At 38.4% G+C, this 21,082-nt stretch overlaps 2 protein-coding genes across 12 annotated transcripts in view; both read left to right on the forward strand.

Moving 5' to 3' along the window:
- Positions 1–485: 485 nt before the first annotated feature.
- Positions 486–9,310, forward strand: RBM11 (RNA binding motif protein 11; the record flags this gene model as incomplete). Of its 2 annotated transcripts, none has more annotated exons than XM_082076034.1 (5): positions 486–587; positions 4,322–4,484; positions 5,396–5,471; positions 6,210–6,303; positions 8,196–9,310. In XM_082076034.1, the coding sequence occupies 5 exons, from the start codon at positions 486–488 to the stop codon at positions 8,526–8,528; spliced, it is 768 nt and encodes a 255-aa protein (XP_081932160.1). In that variant the 3' UTR covers positions 8,529–9,310. The 2 variants fall into 2 exon arrangements, with proteins under 2 accessions (XP_081932160.1, XP_081932161.1); XM_082076035.1 differs by having other exon boundaries at positions 8,310–9,310.
- A 2,581-nt stretch (positions 9,311–11,891) lies between these two features.
- Positions 11,892–21,082, forward strand: part of LOC309439024 (multidrug resistance-associated protein 1-like) — a 40,820-nt gene continuing 31,629 nt past the window's right edge. For 6 of the 10 annotated variants that reach the window (XM_082051122.1, XM_082051128.1, XM_082051125.1 and 3 more), the window contains exons 1-6: positions 11,892–11,999; positions 13,422–13,483; positions 16,367–16,508; positions 17,893–18,050; positions 19,042–19,219; positions 20,808–21,062. In XM_082051122.1, the coding sequence (XP_081907248.1) occupies positions 11,937–11,999; positions 13,422–13,483; positions 16,367–16,508; positions 17,893–18,050; positions 19,042–19,219; positions 20,808–21,062 (858 nt within the window). In that variant the 5' untranslated portion in view covers positions 11,892–11,936. Of the gene's footprint in view, positions 12,000–12,090; positions 12,139–13,084; positions 13,130–13,421; positions 13,484–16,366; positions 16,509–17,892; positions 18,051–19,041; positions 19,220–20,807; positions 21,063–21,082 lie in introns of those variants that run through there. The other 4 variants (XM_082051126.1, XM_082051130.1, XM_082051129.1 and 1 more) reach the window with 4 other exon arrangements.

Consider the following 21,082-nt stretch of genomic DNA (forward strand, 5'->3'; position numbering starts at 1 on the left):
ACACTTGGATGAGGTTACACAGGAAGGCGTCCAGGCCAGTTCTGAATGTCTCCAGAGAAGGAGACTCCACAACCTCCCTGGGCAGCCTGCTCCACTCCCGTAATCATCTTTGTTGCCCTGTGCTGGACTCTCTCCAGCAGTTCCCTGTCCTTCTTGAACTGAGGGGCCCAGAACTGGACACAATATTCCAGATGCGGTCTCACCAGGGCAGAGTAGAAAGGCAGGTGAACCTCTCTCGACCTCCTAACCATCCCCCTCCTAATACGCCCCAGGATGCCAAAGGTACACTGCTGGCTCATGGTCATGCCCCCGTTTCTTCGCGACGCTCCTCCCCTCACACACGACGGCCGGCAGCCCGCGCGCCCGCGTTGCTAGGACACCGAGCCCGCTGCCTAGCAACGCGCCCCGCCGTGCGGCACTTTACGGCAGCGGGGGCGCCTCTCCCCCCACCCCTTTTCTCGGTGAGAACCAGCAGCGGCCTCGCCATGTCCTCGCCGGGGCGGTCCGAGGAGGCGGACCGGACGCTGTTCGTTGGGAACCTGGAGAGCCGAGTGCGGGAGGAGATCCTCTACGAGCTCTTCCTGCAGGTGGAGGGCGGGTCCCCAGGGGCGGGACGGGCCCTCAGGGCGGAGGCCTCGGCGGCCCCAGCGGGCGCAGCGGCCGTGTTGTCCCTGGGGCCGGGCCGGGCAGGGGCGAGGCGAGGCCTCAGGCTGCGGGAGCGGCTACGGCAGCGCAGCGCTGCGAGTGGCCGAAAAGCGGAAAGGCGGCCGTCTGGGCCAGGGCTGCTGCCCGCAGGGCGCTTGGCGGCCGCGGGGAGCCCTTGCCCCGTTCGGCCTGTTGGCGGCCGCCGCTGCGGCTCCGTGAGCCTGTCTCTCCGTCCTCGGCTTAGCTCTTCCTGGCCGTGCAAGTTTTGGGGCTGCAGGTGGGCCCCAAGTTAGTGAGGAAGTTAAATAGTTTAAAGATGTTTTTAAAATCTTAAAGGTAAAAAAAAAAAAAAAAAAAAGTCTTTTTTACACTTTTACAAATTATATTGTGAATAAAATATTTTTGATCAATAACTTTTGATCAATAACATTTTCAGGGTAAAACCTGAAAATGTGTTGTGCGGGGTTGAAACTGTTAATAAAGTGTGAGAGGCGGTAGTAATGTTCTGGCTCTGGGCTTCCACCTAAATGATCTTTGTGTCAAAATGGTTTAATGCTTGAGAAGACATTAAAAATTCCATCAGTGAGGTTTTCATGGAGGTGGTGGGAAAAAAATAAGGTGCTTGGGCTGTTTCAAACCCGAGCTTAATTCTCTCTTTGGAAATAAACTATGCCAAGGAGGGAGGAAAACCACGAAGACAGAAAATGTTAAGACGCAGACATGGCTTCAGTTTTGGTCTTGTATTGACAGCTGGGTTTATTACTTTGAAAGTAGTAAGGAAAAGAGCGGCCAGGATATGGAGAGGAGGAAGCATTATATCATTAAAACAAACATCAAATTTCAAGATGACAATAGTTGCTCATTATGGGCTTTTCCTGAATTTGTTTATGGTGTATTTGGTTTGGAGTTTTGTTTTGATTTTTCCTTCTGGTGTGATCTACATCCAGACTCTGACTGGACAGGTTCAGCCAACAGCTTGGTGATAAACCTGCTTCTTGCAATCCACTAATTGCCCCCAGTCTTAGAATGAACATTGCTTCCTTCTGGTGTGTTTGCAAAATAAAGAGTGCGAAAAAAGAGGTGGGCAGAATCATCTGTTCTCTTGCTCTTTCATTTGGTAATCAGAACTATTTCTGTTCATCACTTTTATTCCACTGATTAAGCTGTCTTGTTAACTAGGCAAGATCTAAGCATGTTACCCTATTTGCATTGAAAAGCTTTTCTGTTTTGGTATATTCTAACCCTTTGGAGTTATATCTCTTCCCCTCTCTTCCTAACTTTCAGCTTTTAATTTTTCCATAAAACTATCAAAGAAACAGTTGGTTTTTCTTTTTTTTTTTTTCCTTCCCATTTTCTATCCAGTATTCCTGCCTGTTTCCAATACTAAACAGTAGTCTGTTTTTTAACTTTAGATGTTAAGAAAGCTTGCCTTACCAGGGGACATTAGTAATACCACACAAATTCTGGTACAGAAGTCCTTTCCTGGGAAGTACACAGTTCAACATTCCTGCTGTGGTATAGTCCTAAAGATGCACTCCTGACCTGTAGCTTTTTCCCCATCAAATTGGGAGCAAGTATTTATTATTACTTCTAAACTATTAATATTTTTATTTATGAACAGGAAGACTACATACTTAAAAGACTGATCTGCAAAGGACTTGAGTTTGTTGCTTCTAGTTCTTGAAAAACCACATCCTCTTCGTTAGGCAAATAATAACCAGAAGACTGGAGAGATGTCATTTTTATTAAAAATGCAGTGTAGTGCAGAACAACAACATAAAAAGAATCAACTCAAGCAAAAATAAGCATGTCAGAATCTTACTGAAATCCATTATTTAAAAAAAAAAGCAAATGATGACAAAAAATCCCAACCAAACAAAAAACCTCCACCAAACTTCAAGATATTTGGAAAGACAAGATCAATATTTTGAAGATTCACTGCACAGGACAACCTAGGTAGTATCCATTTCTGTATGGCCTGATTACCCTCTGCACCAATAATAAAAAACGGTACATTATTTTTGATCCTTTATGTTTGTCTCTATGACTTCCCTACTTTCACCAGGGTTGGAGGCAGAGAGGGGAGTGTTTCATTTTTCAGCAAAAGCACCTCATTTGAGTAGTTTATACACAGGTGGCAAAAGCACGCAACATTATTATCACATGACAATCCTTAATGTCTTCAGTCTGACAACATGGAGGGTATACAAAGGGAGATGGTTCCACATCATCACTAAATGCTCAAAGCAGATAAATTACACATTTGTTGTTTGACAGTAATTGTTGAAAATGCAGAATAATAAATTACTTTCTGTGCCTTACTTCTTTCATCTGAGCATATGCTGTGTGTTTATTTTGAATGTTTAACTGTTTATGCAGTTTAATTGCTGTAAAGCTGGTATGAGTTAACTTGTATTTGCCTGAAGCTATAGATGACTTTTGAGTGACTTTTACTGAAAAGCACATCTCGTGTCAGCAGTAGTAGTGGAAGCCACTTCTACCAATGAGTGCTATTTTTTGCTTCAGAACAATGAATTTTCCATCTACTACAGTAATTTAGACAGTTGGTGATTTTTTTAAATTTTATTTTTACTAGTGGATTTTTTGTAACTTCTGTCAGTTCATTGCTCATCTGGATATTATATCCTCCTAAAGTTAACTTGTGGCATCCTTAATACTCCTGAGCTGTGGCAGGAGACTGTTGTTGGCCATTTCTTTTTACTCGGCTAAATCAGAGGTACAGATGCATTGTTTGTTTTGATGAGAAACTGTTAATTCAGTGATTAATGCAGTGACTCAGTCTTCTGTAGAGAAAACTAATCATCTTTGATATCTGTTATGAAAATGACAGTTTCTTTGAAAATTGAGCCAGTATTTATGGAATATCACTGCTTTAATTTGGTTCTAGAAGTACTATGCAAGGATTAAAATGGTGTGTGTAGGCAGAGATGGAACTTCTTTTCAATGGAAGATATTTCAGCGAAAGGGTTTGGAGTTCTGTTTTGTTGGTGGGGTTTGGGGGCTATTGTGAGGTGTCTGGCAGGAGGGCAGAAACAATATGTTATCTCTGATGAGATGATGGAGTCTCTTGATTCCTTGCCATGCAGTTGTGATGAGGGTCAGGCAGTACAGAAAACTTGTGGTGGTTCCAGAAGCACTTCTCTCTACTTGGGTTTGCTTTCCCACAGTGTTGATGCTGCCCATTTTAGAAATTCAAGCAAGAGTAAAAGAGAAGCATATTAATGGAGTAGGTCACTCTGCATAGCTAGTATTATCAGTCAGGTTAGTTATTATGCTGTCCAAAAATTCTCTGTAGTAGTTGTACTAACAGCTGTACATGCATAAAATGACTTCTGCTATGGAGTCAGTAAATTAGTCTTCCCCTTGCAGCAGCAATCATCATTATATTTTAAAAATAATCCCCCCCCCCCCATTATTAAAGACTAAACATTAGCTGTAGACCGATGCTTGGTTCCCATTTAACATTTGTGGAGCTGATTTTTGTTTGTAGAATTTGAGCTTGGGGAATATGGAGAGAGATTTTCAAAATTAGGTAGAGATTCTTAGAAACTTACACTGTTTATGACAAAATATACATCATTATTAAATATTCAAAACAGAATGAAGTGTCAATCTCTGTTAATTTCTGTGAGAAAATAATACAAATTTCTTTCAGGCTGGACCTTTAACCAAAGTGACGATTTGTAAGGACAAAGAAGGAAAACCTAAGTCTTTTGGATTTGTCTGCTTTAAGCACAAAGTGTCAGTGCCTTATGCAATAGCTTTGCTGAATGGAATCCGCTTGTATGGAAGACCAATTAAAGTGCAGTATCGGTTTGGTATGTTTAGTAGTCTCACCAAGTCTTTGTAAATTTTTTACTTTTTAGTGACTATTTTTGAATCCTATAGTCTTTTATGAAGATGATGATTTACAGTTGAACAAATTACAGTCCATTCTTTCTAAGAAACAAAAACTTCTTGTGACTTTTGCATAGGGAAGGATTCAGTCTTTGTATTTTTTTGTTTACTAAGAGAATACAATAGGTTGGTTCAGAACAGCATAGCTTGCAAGCCAGCTCAGACCACACCATATGGAAAACATAGCAACACAGGTTTTCATGCCAGATTACATTTATGAGTCAGGTTGTGACTTTAACTTACAGTCTGGCAGGAAAAGTTGATTTGGCAAGTGCAGCAACTATCAACCTGTTTGATAGTTTTTATACTAAAGCCACAGAGTTACCAGAGCTCTTAAATGGAAGAGATTGTATTATATTTTGAGGAATATAGTCAAATCAAGGTCACATTCTTTGTTTTATGTTTATGAAAATAAACCACCTAGAAAGCTAATGATCAGGCAGCCTTGGCAACCCAAACATTAAGGACTCATGTTCCCACTGTGCCAGTCCTTACTCAGAGGCTGTAAAGAGCAGTTGCTGGGTTTAAGTAAAATGGCTGAGGTTCCTAAAATCAGAAGCATCTCCCGTGTCTGTAACTGAATGGGAATTATTCTGTTCTTGATTACTTTAACAGCCCTGATTTATGCTTCTGTAAGTGAATAAATGATAAATGAACATTTTCAAGCAGCAAGGATGGTATAGATTATCTGCCATAAAAAGGTGCCATATCTTTATGTACTAGCTTAGATACACTAGCACACTGCAAATGACACAGAACACTTTCTGTGGTTTTAAGTTTTTAATTGAATAGTTGTAACTGAATAGTCATTATGCTTTTGTCTTATTTACAGGGAGTTCTCACTCAGAACTAAACAGCCCTACACATGGTTTTGAGAACTATATTGACTTATATTCACCTTCATATAGGTAACAAAGATAACCTGTGAATGAACTGCATGATTATAATTTTTTAAAAATCTTATTAAGTCAATTGATGCAACTGAGCAATCTTTAGGCTTTTCATTAGAACAGCTGTTGCATGCTATAGTTGCATCCCTACTGATGACTTGCAACAGGCTCTAATTAATGTTTGGTTGCTTAGCTTGCCAGAAGTTCAGTTAGCTTGAATTTTCCATTCTTTCTTTGTTTCTGCAAGATACAAGACCATCAGAGAATACTGAAATGCGGTGCTTGTACTAAAAATATTTGCATTTGTTAAAGGAAAAAAAATATGACAACAGAGATTATCTTTTTAAACCCCACTGAGTTTATATCTGTATTTTTTGTGTGTATATGTACAAGCAGCTTTCATGGACATATGAATGCAGAGATATAAATCTGTTATAATGGAAGTCTGAATACCCCAGATTAAATATTTTCAATGTTATAACATTTTATTTACAAATGTGACAGAACTCTGTGGAAGCTGAACTCCCATGGTGAAATCCAGAACACTTTTGTGTCTCCACTTAAGTACATGTGAGGATTACTCATTAATTGAGCCTTTGGGTGTATTTTCCTTACAATGTTTTTCATGCAATTTCAGTTAATATCTCAGTCGTCCTTTTGGATATACTCATTATAGCCCAAGAGTTAAGACTTAGCACTCTGGTAAGCATTTTGTGGTGGATGTCTAGTGTTTGTACATTTGCTTGTTTTTCCTAGGTGTCAGGAGCCTTATGGAAATCCTCCATTTCCTGTTACTCCTTTTCCAATGAACAATAGTTTACCTTATGAATACTCAGGCTTCCAAAAGATGGTGAGTTTGTGTTAAAAGTTAAAATTTGGGAGCTTTTTAATGAAGCTGAAGGTATTCTGCATTTCTGCAAACAACAGTGCTTATTTAATGTTTCAAAATGTGGTGTAGGCTGCTAACTTTGACTGTGTTAGGTGTGCTTATTTTAGCACTAATGGGTACTACTAAACCAAACTATTTTCTTTGTGCAGGAATGTCTTAAAGATATATAGCTTAGGGAGGCTAAAAATATCAGTCTACAGACAGAGTGCTTTCCTGTGCTGTGTTCCAAAACAAGTCTCCTTTGTGAGACAACCTAACCTAGTAAAATTACAATCATGCAAGCAATACCTTCTTCATATATGGCTAATTAATTCAGGGAACCTCTTATCTCTTCTACTCAATTCAGAAATGCCCAGCAGAGCTTTCAGATGTCCTAAAACTCCCCCAACAAATCGCCACTGGGCAAGTTAGGGCAACAACACTTTGAGGGTTCCTGGCCTGAAGTTCTTCATGTCCCTGCAGTTCTCACATTCACAATTTAATTTCACAGCAGTAGACAGAACCCATGTGCCACTTCCCCTCCCACAGACCCTGGCACACAGAGCAATTCTTGTCCTAATCTCTTCAGTCTTGAGATATTCTACAAGGCAAGTGATCTGGTCTCTTCAGATGGCAGCCTGTGGGCCAAACCCTACTCACCAAACACATCATGGAGCTTCTGAATCTGATGAGTATGGATCTGTAGGACTGAAGAAACCCAGCATTTAGTGTGAGGTACCAGCTCTGGACAGCACTGCAGCCACCCAGTCTGACTGGAGGATGGCCAGCCCTTGGTAACTGTAGCAAGGATGAAGTCTGGGTACATTACTCTTGCTAGTTCCAATCTGAGCAGCAAAATGGAGAGGGTCTGTTCCTCCTTACACAGCTGCAGTGGCAGATTGCCTCCCCTCTTACCAGGCTGCACCTTCAGAAGAGCTGGTGCTTGCACAAACTTTCCCATCCCCTCCGCTCTGGTTGGAAGGCTTGGGAGTGTACCTTCTCCCCCATTCTACTCACCAATAAACTCACTCCTAGCTGCAATGCTGTACGTAAACACTGAGAGCAAACTCAGCTGACCAGCACATATGACCAACAGCATCCCATTTTCTGCTTACTGGGAGGGATGATATTTCAGTATTTCTCCAATGATAGTTTGTTGCAGCCTCAGCAGGAAGCGAGTTCCTCACATGTGCCCTCTCACACATCTGCTTCACTGTTATTTACATGAGCCAGGCAGGTTACTCACTTCGAGTCTGCCTGTACATGTAACAGACTCAGACATGCTACCCATAATTTTTCCAGTCACTGCCGGTCAGTAAAAGGCCGCTCTTTGTAATTCTATTTCTGTATTTGGGCTTTGCATTTTATATGAGAGGGACTCTTGGGATACTACAGGGGCTGTAGCAAGAAGCTGGGCACTTCCTGCATCATTCCAAGTGCTTTGATCTAGGGATTCGCTATACCTTGTTGGAACGCTATGTTCCACATTAAAATTAGTTAAACCAGGTTAAAAAAAATGGCATATGTGCATGTCTTTACATTAACAATAGGCATCACAGTTACAAATGTTTATAACATACATAGATGAAGACATGAAAGGAATGCCATGTTTGATTACCTTACACAAAGACTAACTGGCAGTTTAATCTTAAATTAGATTACGTCTCTGTTCCAACGTTGCTATGAAAGACTGTCTACCTTTTCCAACCATACTAGTTGATATAATAAAATACAGAATCTTTATTCTCAAACGTTATATGTTGTTATTTCATAACTTATCAGTATTTTCATTGTAGAAGCTGTAATGCATGCAAAATTAAACTCCTCGGAATTCCTCTTTACAATGTTAACAACTCAAGTTTCTGTTTCTCTAGATGAACTATTTTTTAGCACAGCAGTACACAGTGCAGAGTCCAATGGGTCAACAATTTCCTTACTATCAGATGACTCCGCCACTGCCTTCAAATTTATCCTTTTCTCCTTATCAGAATCAAGCTGCAAATTTTAAGTCTGCACAGAGTACTTTTGAATTGGCCCTGCCACATTCAAGTGACTGTGAAGTGCACCAGGAGGATGAAAGCACCTCTAAAAGAAAGAGAGAACAGCAAAGCTGTGACAGTGACACTAGTATTGAGGATGACAAAATGAGACAAAGAGAACGTGACCAAAAATACAAGAAGCACAAAGCCAAGAAAAAGACACATTAATACTGGATAACTGTATTCATTTTTTTTCTTTTTTTTTGTTAAATTTTAAATTATATTTTATATTTTTATTTGGGAGAAATTCAGTCTTTCATCTTTGCACTTTATTAAAAAGGAATGTTCAAGATTCACATTATTTTTGAAATATGTTATGCATAAAGTGTACTGATACTTTATTTAATCTCAACCTATTTAAAGAGGGAAGTACTATTTAAGGTACAGAAAACATTTAAGAAGATAAAGTTTTGCTAATAAAGGAAAAAAAATGAGTTGGTTCCACGCCTCTAAGAATCATGGAAGGCTATTATTTCACCAATATGGAGACTTTATGAAAACACATAATTTCAGCCACTCATGAAGCCTATATATCACTTCCACCACTTATGGAAGGTATTTTTATGAATGGTGTAAGAATTTTATGGAGCCATTGAAGAACTGAAGTGGGCTAGAAATTCCAAGTGTCACATCAGAGGTGTGCCTGTCACTGAAGTATCAACACCTATAACTTTTTTCTGATCTAGCTCTGCTGTTACTTTCAATTAGGATCACCTTGTCTGGTTATTGGAACTGTTTATTTCCAGTAGTAAATTTGAGGTAAAATATGGACATTTGCACCTGAGACTTACATATCTATGAATACCTGAATGTATGTACTTTATGGCTGCAGTATGTACTGACTAGAACTACATGCATATATATATGCATCTTTCAAGTTACTCTCTGGTGTTTTATTTGCTTATTTGCGAGTCTAAATGTTCATTGTAACAACTGGTTGAAAAAATTAATATCTGATGGCACAAAAACATGAGTCAGTGGAGTTAGTACTACCTCTTAAGAAGAGTTTTTCCCTTGTTTAGCAGAGGAACAATAAACTCAAAAAAATAAATCTCATATCATGATAAATCAAGATAGTGAAATGACCTATTTTCTGTCTTTAACAACTGCCACAAACAACCTATAGACAGATACAGAGGTATTGTCTTATACAATACCAAGCACAGGTGAAACACTTTTAAGATCCTATTATATGAGAAAGCAAAAAACTTAGTTTTAAGCTATTTAATACTACTTAATGTTAAGTCTCCAGATTAGGTATAGGCTTCAAAGCAAACCTCACAGTAAAAATGGATTTTTGTTTTGTCCAACTCAGTTTTCTTGGTTATAAGATTGGGTTGCTTGAAAGGAATACTTTTCGTCCTTACACCGATATTGAGAAAGAATATCCAAGTTTACTGGTTTAAAGGCAGTGTGTTTTACAAGCCTAAATAAGTTATAGAAATGGAAGAACGTTTAGCTTGCAGTGATTTCTATTTTGTCTGATAAGATAAATCACAGCTAATACAATCACTTTATCAAGACACAGCTTTTTACTTCCCAAAAGGATTACTTCTTGAGCCTAAGAGACATTCCTATAACGCCACAGTATGGCACTCTTGCAGTGCCACTAGCAAGTTAATTCAACCTTCTACAGAGAGAACTTACATAACAAAGGTTTGTGCCTTAAATATGATTTATGCCTTATGTTTTAAGAAACTTGCCAAGTCTGCCCAGTCCCTTTCCCTTTTTCCCTCTAGCCTTCCACACAAACACTTGCCTCTTTAACTTTCCCCTTTCCCCCCACCCCCAGTAGCTTTAGGACTAAGCTATGTAGATGTAATCTAACTTCTCTTCAGAGATGATACTGCTGACATTATATGCTGACATTATACCAGGAAGTCACTGATCACAAAAGTTGCCACAATAGAAAAAGTTAAAAATTAAAGTACACCGTATTCTTTTACCCTTTTTCCTATGTTAAAGACATTTAAATATAATCAAGTAGAGGAAGAATATGTTCACTAACAATAGCTTGAGTTAGCAGTGAAGTTCATCAGACAAAAGAGAAAACAGATGGATGCCCAAACCAGTCAGCCTACAGAAAGAGAAGCCTAGTCAGGTCTATGCTAATGTGTCTTTATCAGGCTTCCCTAGTGGATAGATAATATGTTCTGTGCAACTGTACTCTACAAAAGGAATGTCAAGGAGGATCATGTTGCATATGGCTGATAAAAAAAAAAAATACAGTTCTTCTAAGGAAGTAATTTTTCTTACCTTCTCTCTTCCCATCTTTATTTTTTTTTTCTTTTTTCTTTTTTGCTTCCTGAGAGACGTATGGATTTTAACACCTCTCAATATCCACTTACTGAAAACTCATCAGTGTGTTAGAAGAAGAAAAGCTGGGCATGTGGGAATGTGCTAAAATTACTTTAGCCATAACTAAATTTCTTTTGTACATCTGTTAACTTCAGACATCACTTTAGTAAGGGCCCCAATGATATTTTGATTACATTGTCACCATGTTTAAGAAATGAAATACTGGAAACAACAACAAAAAATATCACTTGAGTTTGGCCTTGCCCAAATATTTTTTAAAGCCCCATCTGTTTCAGTCACTTTTATAATTTTTTATGAAATTAATGTTTTCTATGTTAGTTCCGATTCTAAATTATTTTTATTTTGTCCTGGTCTTTCACTTCCCATGCTACTGGCTGGCCACAAGGCCTTGCTTCCCCTGCTATCACGTAGGTCTTGTGTTTAGACTTGTTTCTCTGTATTTTATTTTATGGAATGTGGTGCATGGTCATTTCCATTACAACCTCCCAAACTTTTGACAAATCAGTATCACTGCACTCAATAATGCATTCTCATTTAAGGCGGTAAGTAACAAGAGTCAAAGAGGAGGTGCTATATTAATTATAGAGTAAAAGATACCAATTTTTATTAACTTTTGGAAAAACTGTATGTTCAGGAAAAAAATACAGCAATGGAAATCACTATTACAGCTTCTTTCCTACCTAAACTTAAATACTAGTGAACAAGTTGTATGAAGCCTCCAAAAAGGAAAACTACAGAGTATTAGGAAGTAACAAAGGTCAAAATTTGCTGATCTGATACACAATCTGCCAGAGCTCCTAGTGCAGGTTCTACAGAAATGCCCAAGTTTCACTTGCCAGTCCCAGCTGGAGTCCTTTGGTCGACAAGAGGGCATTTGCTTTCATACCACCCATTTGCCCATACCACCGCATACAGTTCCCTCTCCAGTTCACTTTGCTCACTGGCACAACACACGAAATAACACCAACGAGACAAAAATCACAGGCAGACCCTTCCCTCGGCAGCTGCAGGTCGCGTTTTATGGCACAAAATGACTTAAATGCACTAAAACGTAGGGCTCGGCCGTGGCTGCAGAGCTATCGGCTGCCTCCCTCCTCGGGCCCCGTGGGGCTGGGAAGCCACAGTCCCCTCTATTTCCAAGCTCCGGGGAAAGGCCGCGGCAGCCGCCCTCACCGCGCCTCCCCCGCCGGCCGCCTCCCGCCTCCCTCCTCCGCCACCGGCTGCCCGGGGTGGCAGCATCCGCTTCGGGCGGGAGCCATGGCCGCCTCCCCTGGGAGGCAGAGCGGCTGCTACGAGCGCCTGAATCCCAGCGGCAAGAAGGTGACGGAGCGCGGAGGGGGCGAGCGGGGAGGAGGGTGGGCGACCTCCCCCCCGGAAGCCTGCCTGATGACCAGGGAGAGAGCCAGCCGCCGGCTCCCTGCCGGGGATACTGGCAGTGCCAGCTTTAATGGGGTTTCGCGTAGGTTTCATGATAGAGCTGCGTCAAAATAAAATAATCACCGCTAATGGCGACTGGGATGTATCCTTTGAATTTCGAAGGAGGGAGTAAATCTTTAGGCCAGCGTTTCGTTCCAGTATTTCTTATAATAATGAAGGGAATAGGAGCTGTGGCACGGGTAGGAATAAGATTTGAGCAAGGAGTGTTTGTGTCCATGACTTCGGCTGTATTCTTCAGTAGTAAAATGGATAGTTAGACAAACGATGCTGTTTGGATGTAAAATTCAGAAATCGTAATGGACCATGGTGAACGTTTATATCTGATAGCGAAGAGCAAGCAGAGGCACAAGAAGATATCTTTATTAGAGAAGGAGGGCATACATACTTGTTGTTTATTTGTTTCTTGGCTGATCATTTAATAATTTGCTTTTCATTGGAAGTACAAGAAAAATTGTGGAAAACATACAGGATCTCAGAGCTCCCTCAACATACATTTTTGATATAGGTGGGTTTTTTACACCACCTGCTGAAAAGATCTGTAACTGCGTCTTTATGTTAGAAATTATTTTAAGCCGGAAGCCGGTACTTACTAAAGGACAGAATTTCCTGTCTAGGTGTGCTGAAGTCGTTCTTGGGTGTGGATACACATCCCTCAAAAAGTATGGGAGAGTTCATATCTATTTGCCTCTATTGCACTTATCTCCAGTGACTTAGGAAATTGGCAGCAGTGCACAAACCTCATATCCTTCTCCTCCTTTATATGTACAGTACATGATAGTGGTACTTAATGTCATGTCTGAAAGAAGTTTGCTTTGAAGTTGATAACTTCCAATAGCTAAGTTTTCAAATAAGTGAAAAAAAAGTCAAGATTTTAACCAGCAAAGATTTAAGAAAGGTTTGCGTGTATTGGACACAGAATCATAGAATCAGAGAATATCTCAAGTTGGAAGGGAGCCATGAGGATCATCGAGTAAAACTCACGTGCTTTACTGTTGGTGTGATCATACTCTAGGGTATGTGTAAACAGTGTAAAATCGAGCGGAGATGGTGGTTAATATGCTCTTACAGTGAGTTAAGTTGTTCTAGTAAGTCATGAGACTGTAGATCTCTTTCATTACTTGTACCTTGTGTTAGAGTGTGTTCCTGAGAGAAGACAATAGAAAGAACTGTAGGTATAAAAGCTATTATAGCTCCAAATTAAATAGCTCCTGAAAACTACATGTTTAGTAAAAGAAAAAACACAACTTTTTTCTTCAGTCTTTCAAGTAACATTAATACTTTTTCCTTTTTTTCTTTATTAAACAGAAATGTAGCCCTGAAGAAAATGTTTTTTTCTTCAGTAAATTAACATATTCCTGGTTTAGCAGGTGAGAATTTAATAGTCTGCTTGTTGATGTTCATTGATGCTCTCAGAATTACAGAGCAGGCATTTACATTCCACACCATCATTCTGGCTCGAGCCTGAGATTGTTGTTTTGTACAAAAATCAAAGCTTACGACTTTTAGAGCTCATATTCAAATATTTTGTTTGTTTATACAAAAAGTATTGTTCATATGTAGTAACAGTCATTTTTACCTTATCTTGTGGCACTATTTAAAACATTAATATTTTGACAACTAAGCACAACATTCTTGTCACAATAGGCAATATTTGTAGACAACAGGACATAAAAGGCCGAATTAAGCTATCCTTTTTTATTTATTATCTGTGTAAAGTTCAGCGATAGACAGGTTTCCTTTATACTCCATATTGTGATACAACAATTTGATATATTTCCAGGAACGAATATTCAGTAGTACATTTAAGGTATTTTCTAAGTAGCTGATTTCATGCTCCTTTTCCTTCCTTTTTTATGGCAGGCCGCATGTTATTACTGTAAATCACTTGCTCATAAACACCAATAAAGTCCCTTCACTTCTTGGGAGACTGTCTACTTGAAAAACAGGAACTGAAAGCTCAACTATATCAAGTCAGACAGCTTCCTGTCACTTAATATTTTGGATGTTTTATCTAACAATTTCATGCATTATGTCTTGTGACTGTTAGTAATTTTTAACATTTTTATTTTTTCTTCTTTAAAAATCATTTGAGTCAGACACATACACTTCAAAATCCTAAAAGTGAGAAAAAACATTTTAGGAGTATTATAACTGGTTTTTGTGTTATTCAGTATTATTAATTTTAAGGAAGGAAAAACTGAAAATGGTATTTATTGTTAATAAGCTGAGACAAAACAGTCAGATTGTTTCAAGGATTCAAAGTATTCAGTTAAACTCTGGTCCTGTTGAAGTTAGGAGTCCACCATCAGTTTCAAAGTAGCTTTGTTTTTACCAGTCTTTACATTCTACACCATAAATACTAATTTTAAGTTTTTCTGGAAGTTATACAGTGTACTAAGCGCAGTACTTCCATATGATGTTTATGTGTTCATCACATCACAGCATTCATCTAAATGTTGAAGCTAGACTATCCTTTGTATTTTTAACCAATTTCACAGTGTTTAATAGAAGATAGGAAAACAAACAAACAAAAACCCAAACCAAAACAATGAATAAACAAAAACTCCACAAACAAACAAAACAATACAAAACCCAACAAAACAAAAACCAAACAGTTCTATTAAGTGAGAGCTTATTTAGCTATGAAATAACTGGATGCAATTAAACAAGTATTGTCAATGTTAGATATGTTCCCCTTTCTCATCACCAGCAAACACAATGAATTATGGCTATTATATACTTGCCTTAAGTGCTTGCAATCTAAATGAAGAAGTCTCAAATTAGTTGTTACATAATAAACCCATAATATTATAATAATGTAGATATGTATGTAATAATATCTAATAATAATTTCTTTGGAATTCAGGAAATCTGGAGATTATTGTGTGGGGGGCATTGTTAGATCTGTTTATCCTCTGGCAGCAGTGAGTTTTAGCATTGAAATGAATTATGTAGAATTCTTAAACAACAGTTGCCACTCAAGTACCAATTGATCTGCTTTCCTCATCCGTCTCAAAAGCTGGCACTCTTGGTGAAAAGCTGTATTATTTTTGCCTTAATTTATCAAGCGTAAGGCAAATTTCACTTTGTGTTAACGTTACAGCTTCAGTAGATGTTTGCGTAGCCCTTGGGGATAGTGAGGTCCAACCCCACCAGAATTTTACAAGCCCCAAGAAAGTGTTTTAGAGTCGTATCTTCTGGCCTGTGCTCAGCACCACGGCACACATGTTGGCCCAAAGCCCGGTGCTGGCACTCACTGGCAAAGGAGTGAGACACTGGATGTGCACGCTGGAGATGACGGACACTGCACTGATACTGCAGCCCTCAGGGCAGGAAATGCCCACCAGCTAGAAAGTATGAGAGCTGCCACTGAGAGGACACATGCTCCAGTGTCTCTGTATGTGTCTCTTGTTGATTCCTAGATGTTAGAGAACATTGTCAACGTTAATCCTTTTGTATTTTCCTCGCCTCAGAAATGGTGTGGCATGGTTTGCTTTGAGTTGTCATAAACCTGACATGCTCATCAGAAAATTCCAAATCGTATGTTTTTCTTTCAGGGTTCCTTTAGATTCAGTGTATTCATCAGCCCTATTTTGCCATTCTTAAGACCAGTTTCAGTTTTTGTTGACACTTAGGTGGGTAAAAGCACTTGTTGAAACAAATTTTTAACAGCTGTAAGGAAACTTCAATTGTACTTGTGCTGAAACTCAGTAGTTCAGTGTTGTTACCTTGGTTAAAGATGAGCCCCAGCATAATGAGTCACCATCCCTGGAGGTGTTTAAAAGAGGTAGACTCAGTAGCGTTAGGTTAACAGTTGGACTCGATGATCTTAAGGGTCTTTTCCAACCAACATGATTCTGGGATAGCAGAGTCTTGTGATAGAAAACATATTTAATTCCAGATCACAATAGTAAGTGGGTAGTGATGCTACATGTTTGTTTGTGACATAGTATATTTTCCTATAAAAAAATATGGGATGAGAAATGTAGACAGATTCTGAGGTACAAAGGTTCCTCAGAATTTGCTGTTGGGGTGTAACAATCTGCTTGGGCCCTTCTTCAGTTGAATTTCAGTGTATTTAAGGTGACTGTGTTCCACTCTTTAGTCTGGAGCCTTTATAGGATTACATATATTATTTTGATTATAGAGTTTATGTGTATCCACTAAATTATATCATTAACTTTTTGAGTTAGTTCTGCTTGTTTCATCTGCTGTATTTCATTCTGTCTACATTCATTGCTTTCTTTCAGACTAATATCTATAGGCTACAAGAAGCCGTTGGAGAGAGATGACCTGTTTGAACTGAATGAAAGTGATTCACCATACACTGTGTGTCCTAACTTTGAAAAGCAATGGAGAAAAGAAATCCACAAGTCTACCACAGGATTGATGGTAGCTATAATTTTGATGAGGCAATATCCTTTCCTGAATTTAAGGAGTCTAGAAGCTGGAGAAGATTTCTAAGATCTTGTTTATTCAACAGCCTACGCTTTGTAGATGACAAAGGCCACTCAGTGTTGTGATTGGTGATCTCTAGTATGGCTATAAGATTTTTTCTAAATTGTTTAAGTTCAAACTTACCTCTGAAAAAGACATCTAGTTACATTTTAACACTTCAAGTGACACAGAATCTACTGTGACTGACACTGAATCTGGGACTTTGGTGATTGTCATCTTTGTCAAAAGTTTCCAACTAATAACTTGTCTGTTTCCCTGTATCTTATCTTTGCATCTGTATTTTAGGTAGGTAGAGAAGTCTGTTATCAGCATGCTTATCAGTAGACACTCTGGTTTACAGAACACGAAAACAGGCTTCAGTTTTCTTTAATTTTAACAATATTGAGTTTTACAGATATTTGGGGTTTTTTTGCTTGAGTTATGCTATATGACTTTCATGTAAATCCTTGACAGTTTTCAGTCACAGTTATTATTTTATTGTTGCAGTTAAAGTGCACTAGGAGCTCTGTAGTGTTAGGAAGTTCACAGGACAGAGGACCTGATCTGTAAGTCCAGTAAGAGTGTAGCTTTTGGTTTTTATTGGCTTACTGAGAAGAGGGCTCCTGCAGAGTCTGACCTTACTGCGTCTCTTCAGTATTTTTCTTACCTATTTGTAGATTTGCCCTTTCTTTCATTGCTGGTATACACACCAAAACCCTTTCTATCAAGGTATTTAAAAAAGTATTTTTCAGTAAGCATAATTTTGAATTCAGATAGTTTTTATCATTCAAGTAATCTGTAAAAAATATCCTGTCCTTCCTCACTGTCATAATTAAGAGGGCTCTTTTTTTTTTCTTTTTTTTTGAGCCTTTGTAAGAATAATTGCACTTGTTTGAGCTAAATTCAAACTGAGAAAAATAGTTCCTTGACAACTGAAAATAATCTGGAAGAATAGACCAGTTATTCAACCTTAAATATAAAATGGCTGTAAGTCTTCCATAAATGAAAACGTATTTATGTTGAAGCTTACCTCTATTATACAGTTTTTTTGACCTGTGATAATCATTTGAGGATTCAATTATTTTCTGATTATATTAGTGGATGATTGGGTCAACCATAGAAATTGTATTTATCCTTTCTGGAAAGACTACTAGCCAGGAAAAATAAAACCAGACTTTGTTTCTTACTCCAAAGCTTTTCTTCTTACTGCAGAAATCATAAGTACAGTGATGACTTTAGATGGACAGTCTAATATTACATGTTTTCTATTTGTAAATGTGGATGAAGTTAAATTATAAAAAATTATCTTAGTTCTGTACATATTTTTGTAAACTTGCAGGCTTCTTACATCCAAAGAGTGCTATTTAAGAAAACAAGTTTTCATGGACCATCTTTGCTTTTGTCATTATGGCAAACATTTAAGTTTTTGTTGATTAAAGTTGCATTTCTGAAAGCTACAGCTGACATTCTGGCTTTCATGAGTCCACAAATAATGAAGTAAGTTTTTAATGTGTTTCACTTTATGTTCAGAGAGTAATAATAAAGCTAAAGGGTTACCAATATTAAAACCAAACTAAGCAACAGCTTAGATGTGTAAAGATTTTAGTTGTTCTCCCTACCCTGCTCCAGTGATTATCTGAAGATGATCTAATCAGGGAAAGCTCAAAGACATCAGGAATTTCTCAGCCAAAGGCCTGTAATAAAATCAGTAGAAGTTCAATTCCACAATGTTAAGAAAAATGAAGTACCAAGATATTTAACTTCCCCTCTTTTTTGACAATATTTTTGCATGACTATTTAAAAAACAAAACAAACACCTAAATGTAAAATAATATCTACAGCTTCAGCATTTAATGGAAAACTGCAATGACTCTGTTGTTATCATGTTGTTGGTACCATGAGGTTGGTGGAAGTGGTTTTTAGAAATGGTGCTTACCACAGAAGTGTTCAGATTTTATCAGATACCTGTGTGTTTAGAAATAAAAGAGTTAATGAACAGAATTATTGTTAACCCCCAATCTGTACCCTGAATCACTGTAATCCTGAACAAAATTGTTAACCGTAAAATCTATTTGAAGACATTATGGTTGTCGGTTATTTAAGATAACTTTTTACTAACACAAAAGTACAAATATTCCTCTAGATTTGTTTTCTCTCTCACTTTCATGGTTGGTAGTTGAAACCTTTCTAAGGACAAAGATGCCATTTTAATGCCATTCTTCATTTGTACTCCCTTTTCAGTGACGTCAGCAATAGCACATTCATGTCTAGAATAGTATTTGAGAATTGTTTGTAAGCTAACAAGTTCAAAAACACAGATCAGACCTGCCTTATTTTTAACATCACATTCCTTTGTAACCTTCTACCACATCTGGATCCAAAATTGACTTAATTAAACAAGTTGCCAGCATATCAGTTAATTGAACTTTTTATTATTGGTTGTTGATTTAATGCACAGAATTTAAAATTTCTTTTCCTTCATTTTCAGAGCAATTATTATGGTCAATGAAAATCATCCCAGTCCTTATGGGAGTGGATATGGCTATGCTTTTGCCCTGTTTTTTGTAGCTGTCTCACAAAGTCTTCTCCATCAGTTATACCAGCGTAACAACATGCTTACTGCAGTCAAAATCAAGACTGCAGTTGTTGGCCTGATATACAAAAAGGTAATGATGTATTCTTCTACTTTTCTTTCAAAACAAAAACTGAAATAAACACAGTGTTAAAAGACAGCATGCTTACCAGTATGATCAAAACCTAGGATGTTATACACTGGTGACAGGCTAACAGATTGACTTTATATTTTGATGGTTATTTATTTATAATAATTTGGAATGTCAGCAGCATTGCTATTATAAGACTCTAATCTTGAAATTAAATACTTTTGTCAGCCACCTGTACACACATAATATTGGAGATATATGTAGAAACTGAACTCTTCCTATTTTTGATCATGGGTTGATTTCCCAGATTTACTGAATGAACTGTGGAAACATTTTAGGTTGCATGTCCGATAAAAAGTAAGGGTACATGTGATCGCTGTTTTTACTGTATAGTAGTAGTGAATATGACAAGCTGAAGTTTGCCACATCGTCTCCTTTGGAGGTTGAAATTTCCCTCCTGATTTTAGTGAAATGGATTTTCTGTTGAGTTGAATACACACTAGGTTTGGTGTGTTTCAGATGTTTAAAAGATGCCTAACTACTGTGGAAATCTATCTATATCTTATCCTACCTTTAATAAGATCTGTTGAAGTGGCAGCATGATTAACTATGAGAAATGCAGGTGCTAATATAGTAGACGTAAAAGTAGCTTTCTGACCTGCAAAACTTAAAAATGTTTATTATACTGTTAATATGTAGCAAATGAGATGAAGCCAGTTTCTTAGCCAGCCTCCAGTAAACCTTTAGTTTACTTTGTTATGAACATGACACATTGGTCTTTTTACTGCAGTATTTAACTATTGAACAAGTTAAGGAAGCCACAAAATAATCCAAATCTGAAATAAATTATTGTCTTTGTTAATTTAAAATACAGTCTCTTTTCCCAAGAGAGTCACATCAATCTTTTGACATTGAGTTCTCAGGTATTTTCTGAACCAGTACACAAAATTTCACTTGCAGGTTGTAAAAATAAAGGAATTCATTCTCTCAAGTTACATATCAAGGTGTGTCAGTATGTCAGATCATGAACAGAGGAACAGAGGCTCCAGGTAGGGGGGGCACATCTTCTGGCAGGTTTTCACAGCTACAAGGCAAAGAGACAGGGTAGAAATACAGCATTTTCCTCTCTCTGAGTGGAGTCGAATAGCGAATGCTGGGTCAGGCTGCACTTTGCATGTTGGATGGATGGTGGAGCAAGTTGCTGCAGCTCTGTCTTGGTACATGCAGGAGTTGCAGGTGACAATGATAAATGTGAGGCACTAACACAGAGAGAGTGTGTCTGTGTACATCTGTTTGGGCGTGTGTTTGGGTGCCTGCCACAGTGAGATTATACGTGTGTTTGCTGTGAAGCTGGCTGTTGCTGGTGCCTGCTCAGGGAGGTTCTAAGCTAGACCAAGGCTGAGGCTTTCTGAACCCTCTTTGCACCATGTGCACCATGTGCACCATGTGCACCTCTTTGCACCTCTTTGTGTACTATAAAGTGTTGCAAGTCTGTTTCAGCTTTCCTCTAATAATCCTCCTTTTATCTTCTCCTGGGCAGCTAAACTGAGCAAAATTGTTGATTTATGACATCTGTGTTTTGTGGTTGCAGGCCTTAACTTTAGCAAACTCCTCACGACGAAACTATACAACTGGGGAAATTGTGAACCTGATGTTAGCAGATGCTCAGCAATTCATGGACCTAACTGTAAACATCAACCTGTTGTGGTCAGCACCATTTCAGATCGTCATGGCTGTCATCTTTCTCTGGCAAGAACTTGGTCTCTCAGTCCTAGCAGGTGTTGTGGTGCTTCTTTTGGTTATACCTATAAATGCACTCATTGCAGCCAAAGTAACAAGAATGCAGGTGAGATATTTAAATAAGCA

This window comes from Streptopelia decaocto (assembly GCF_964273445.1).
Source record: "Streptopelia decaocto genome assembly, chromosome: 1".
NCBI lineage: Eukaryota > Metazoa > Chordata > Aves > Columbiformes > Columbidae > Streptopelia > Streptopelia decaocto.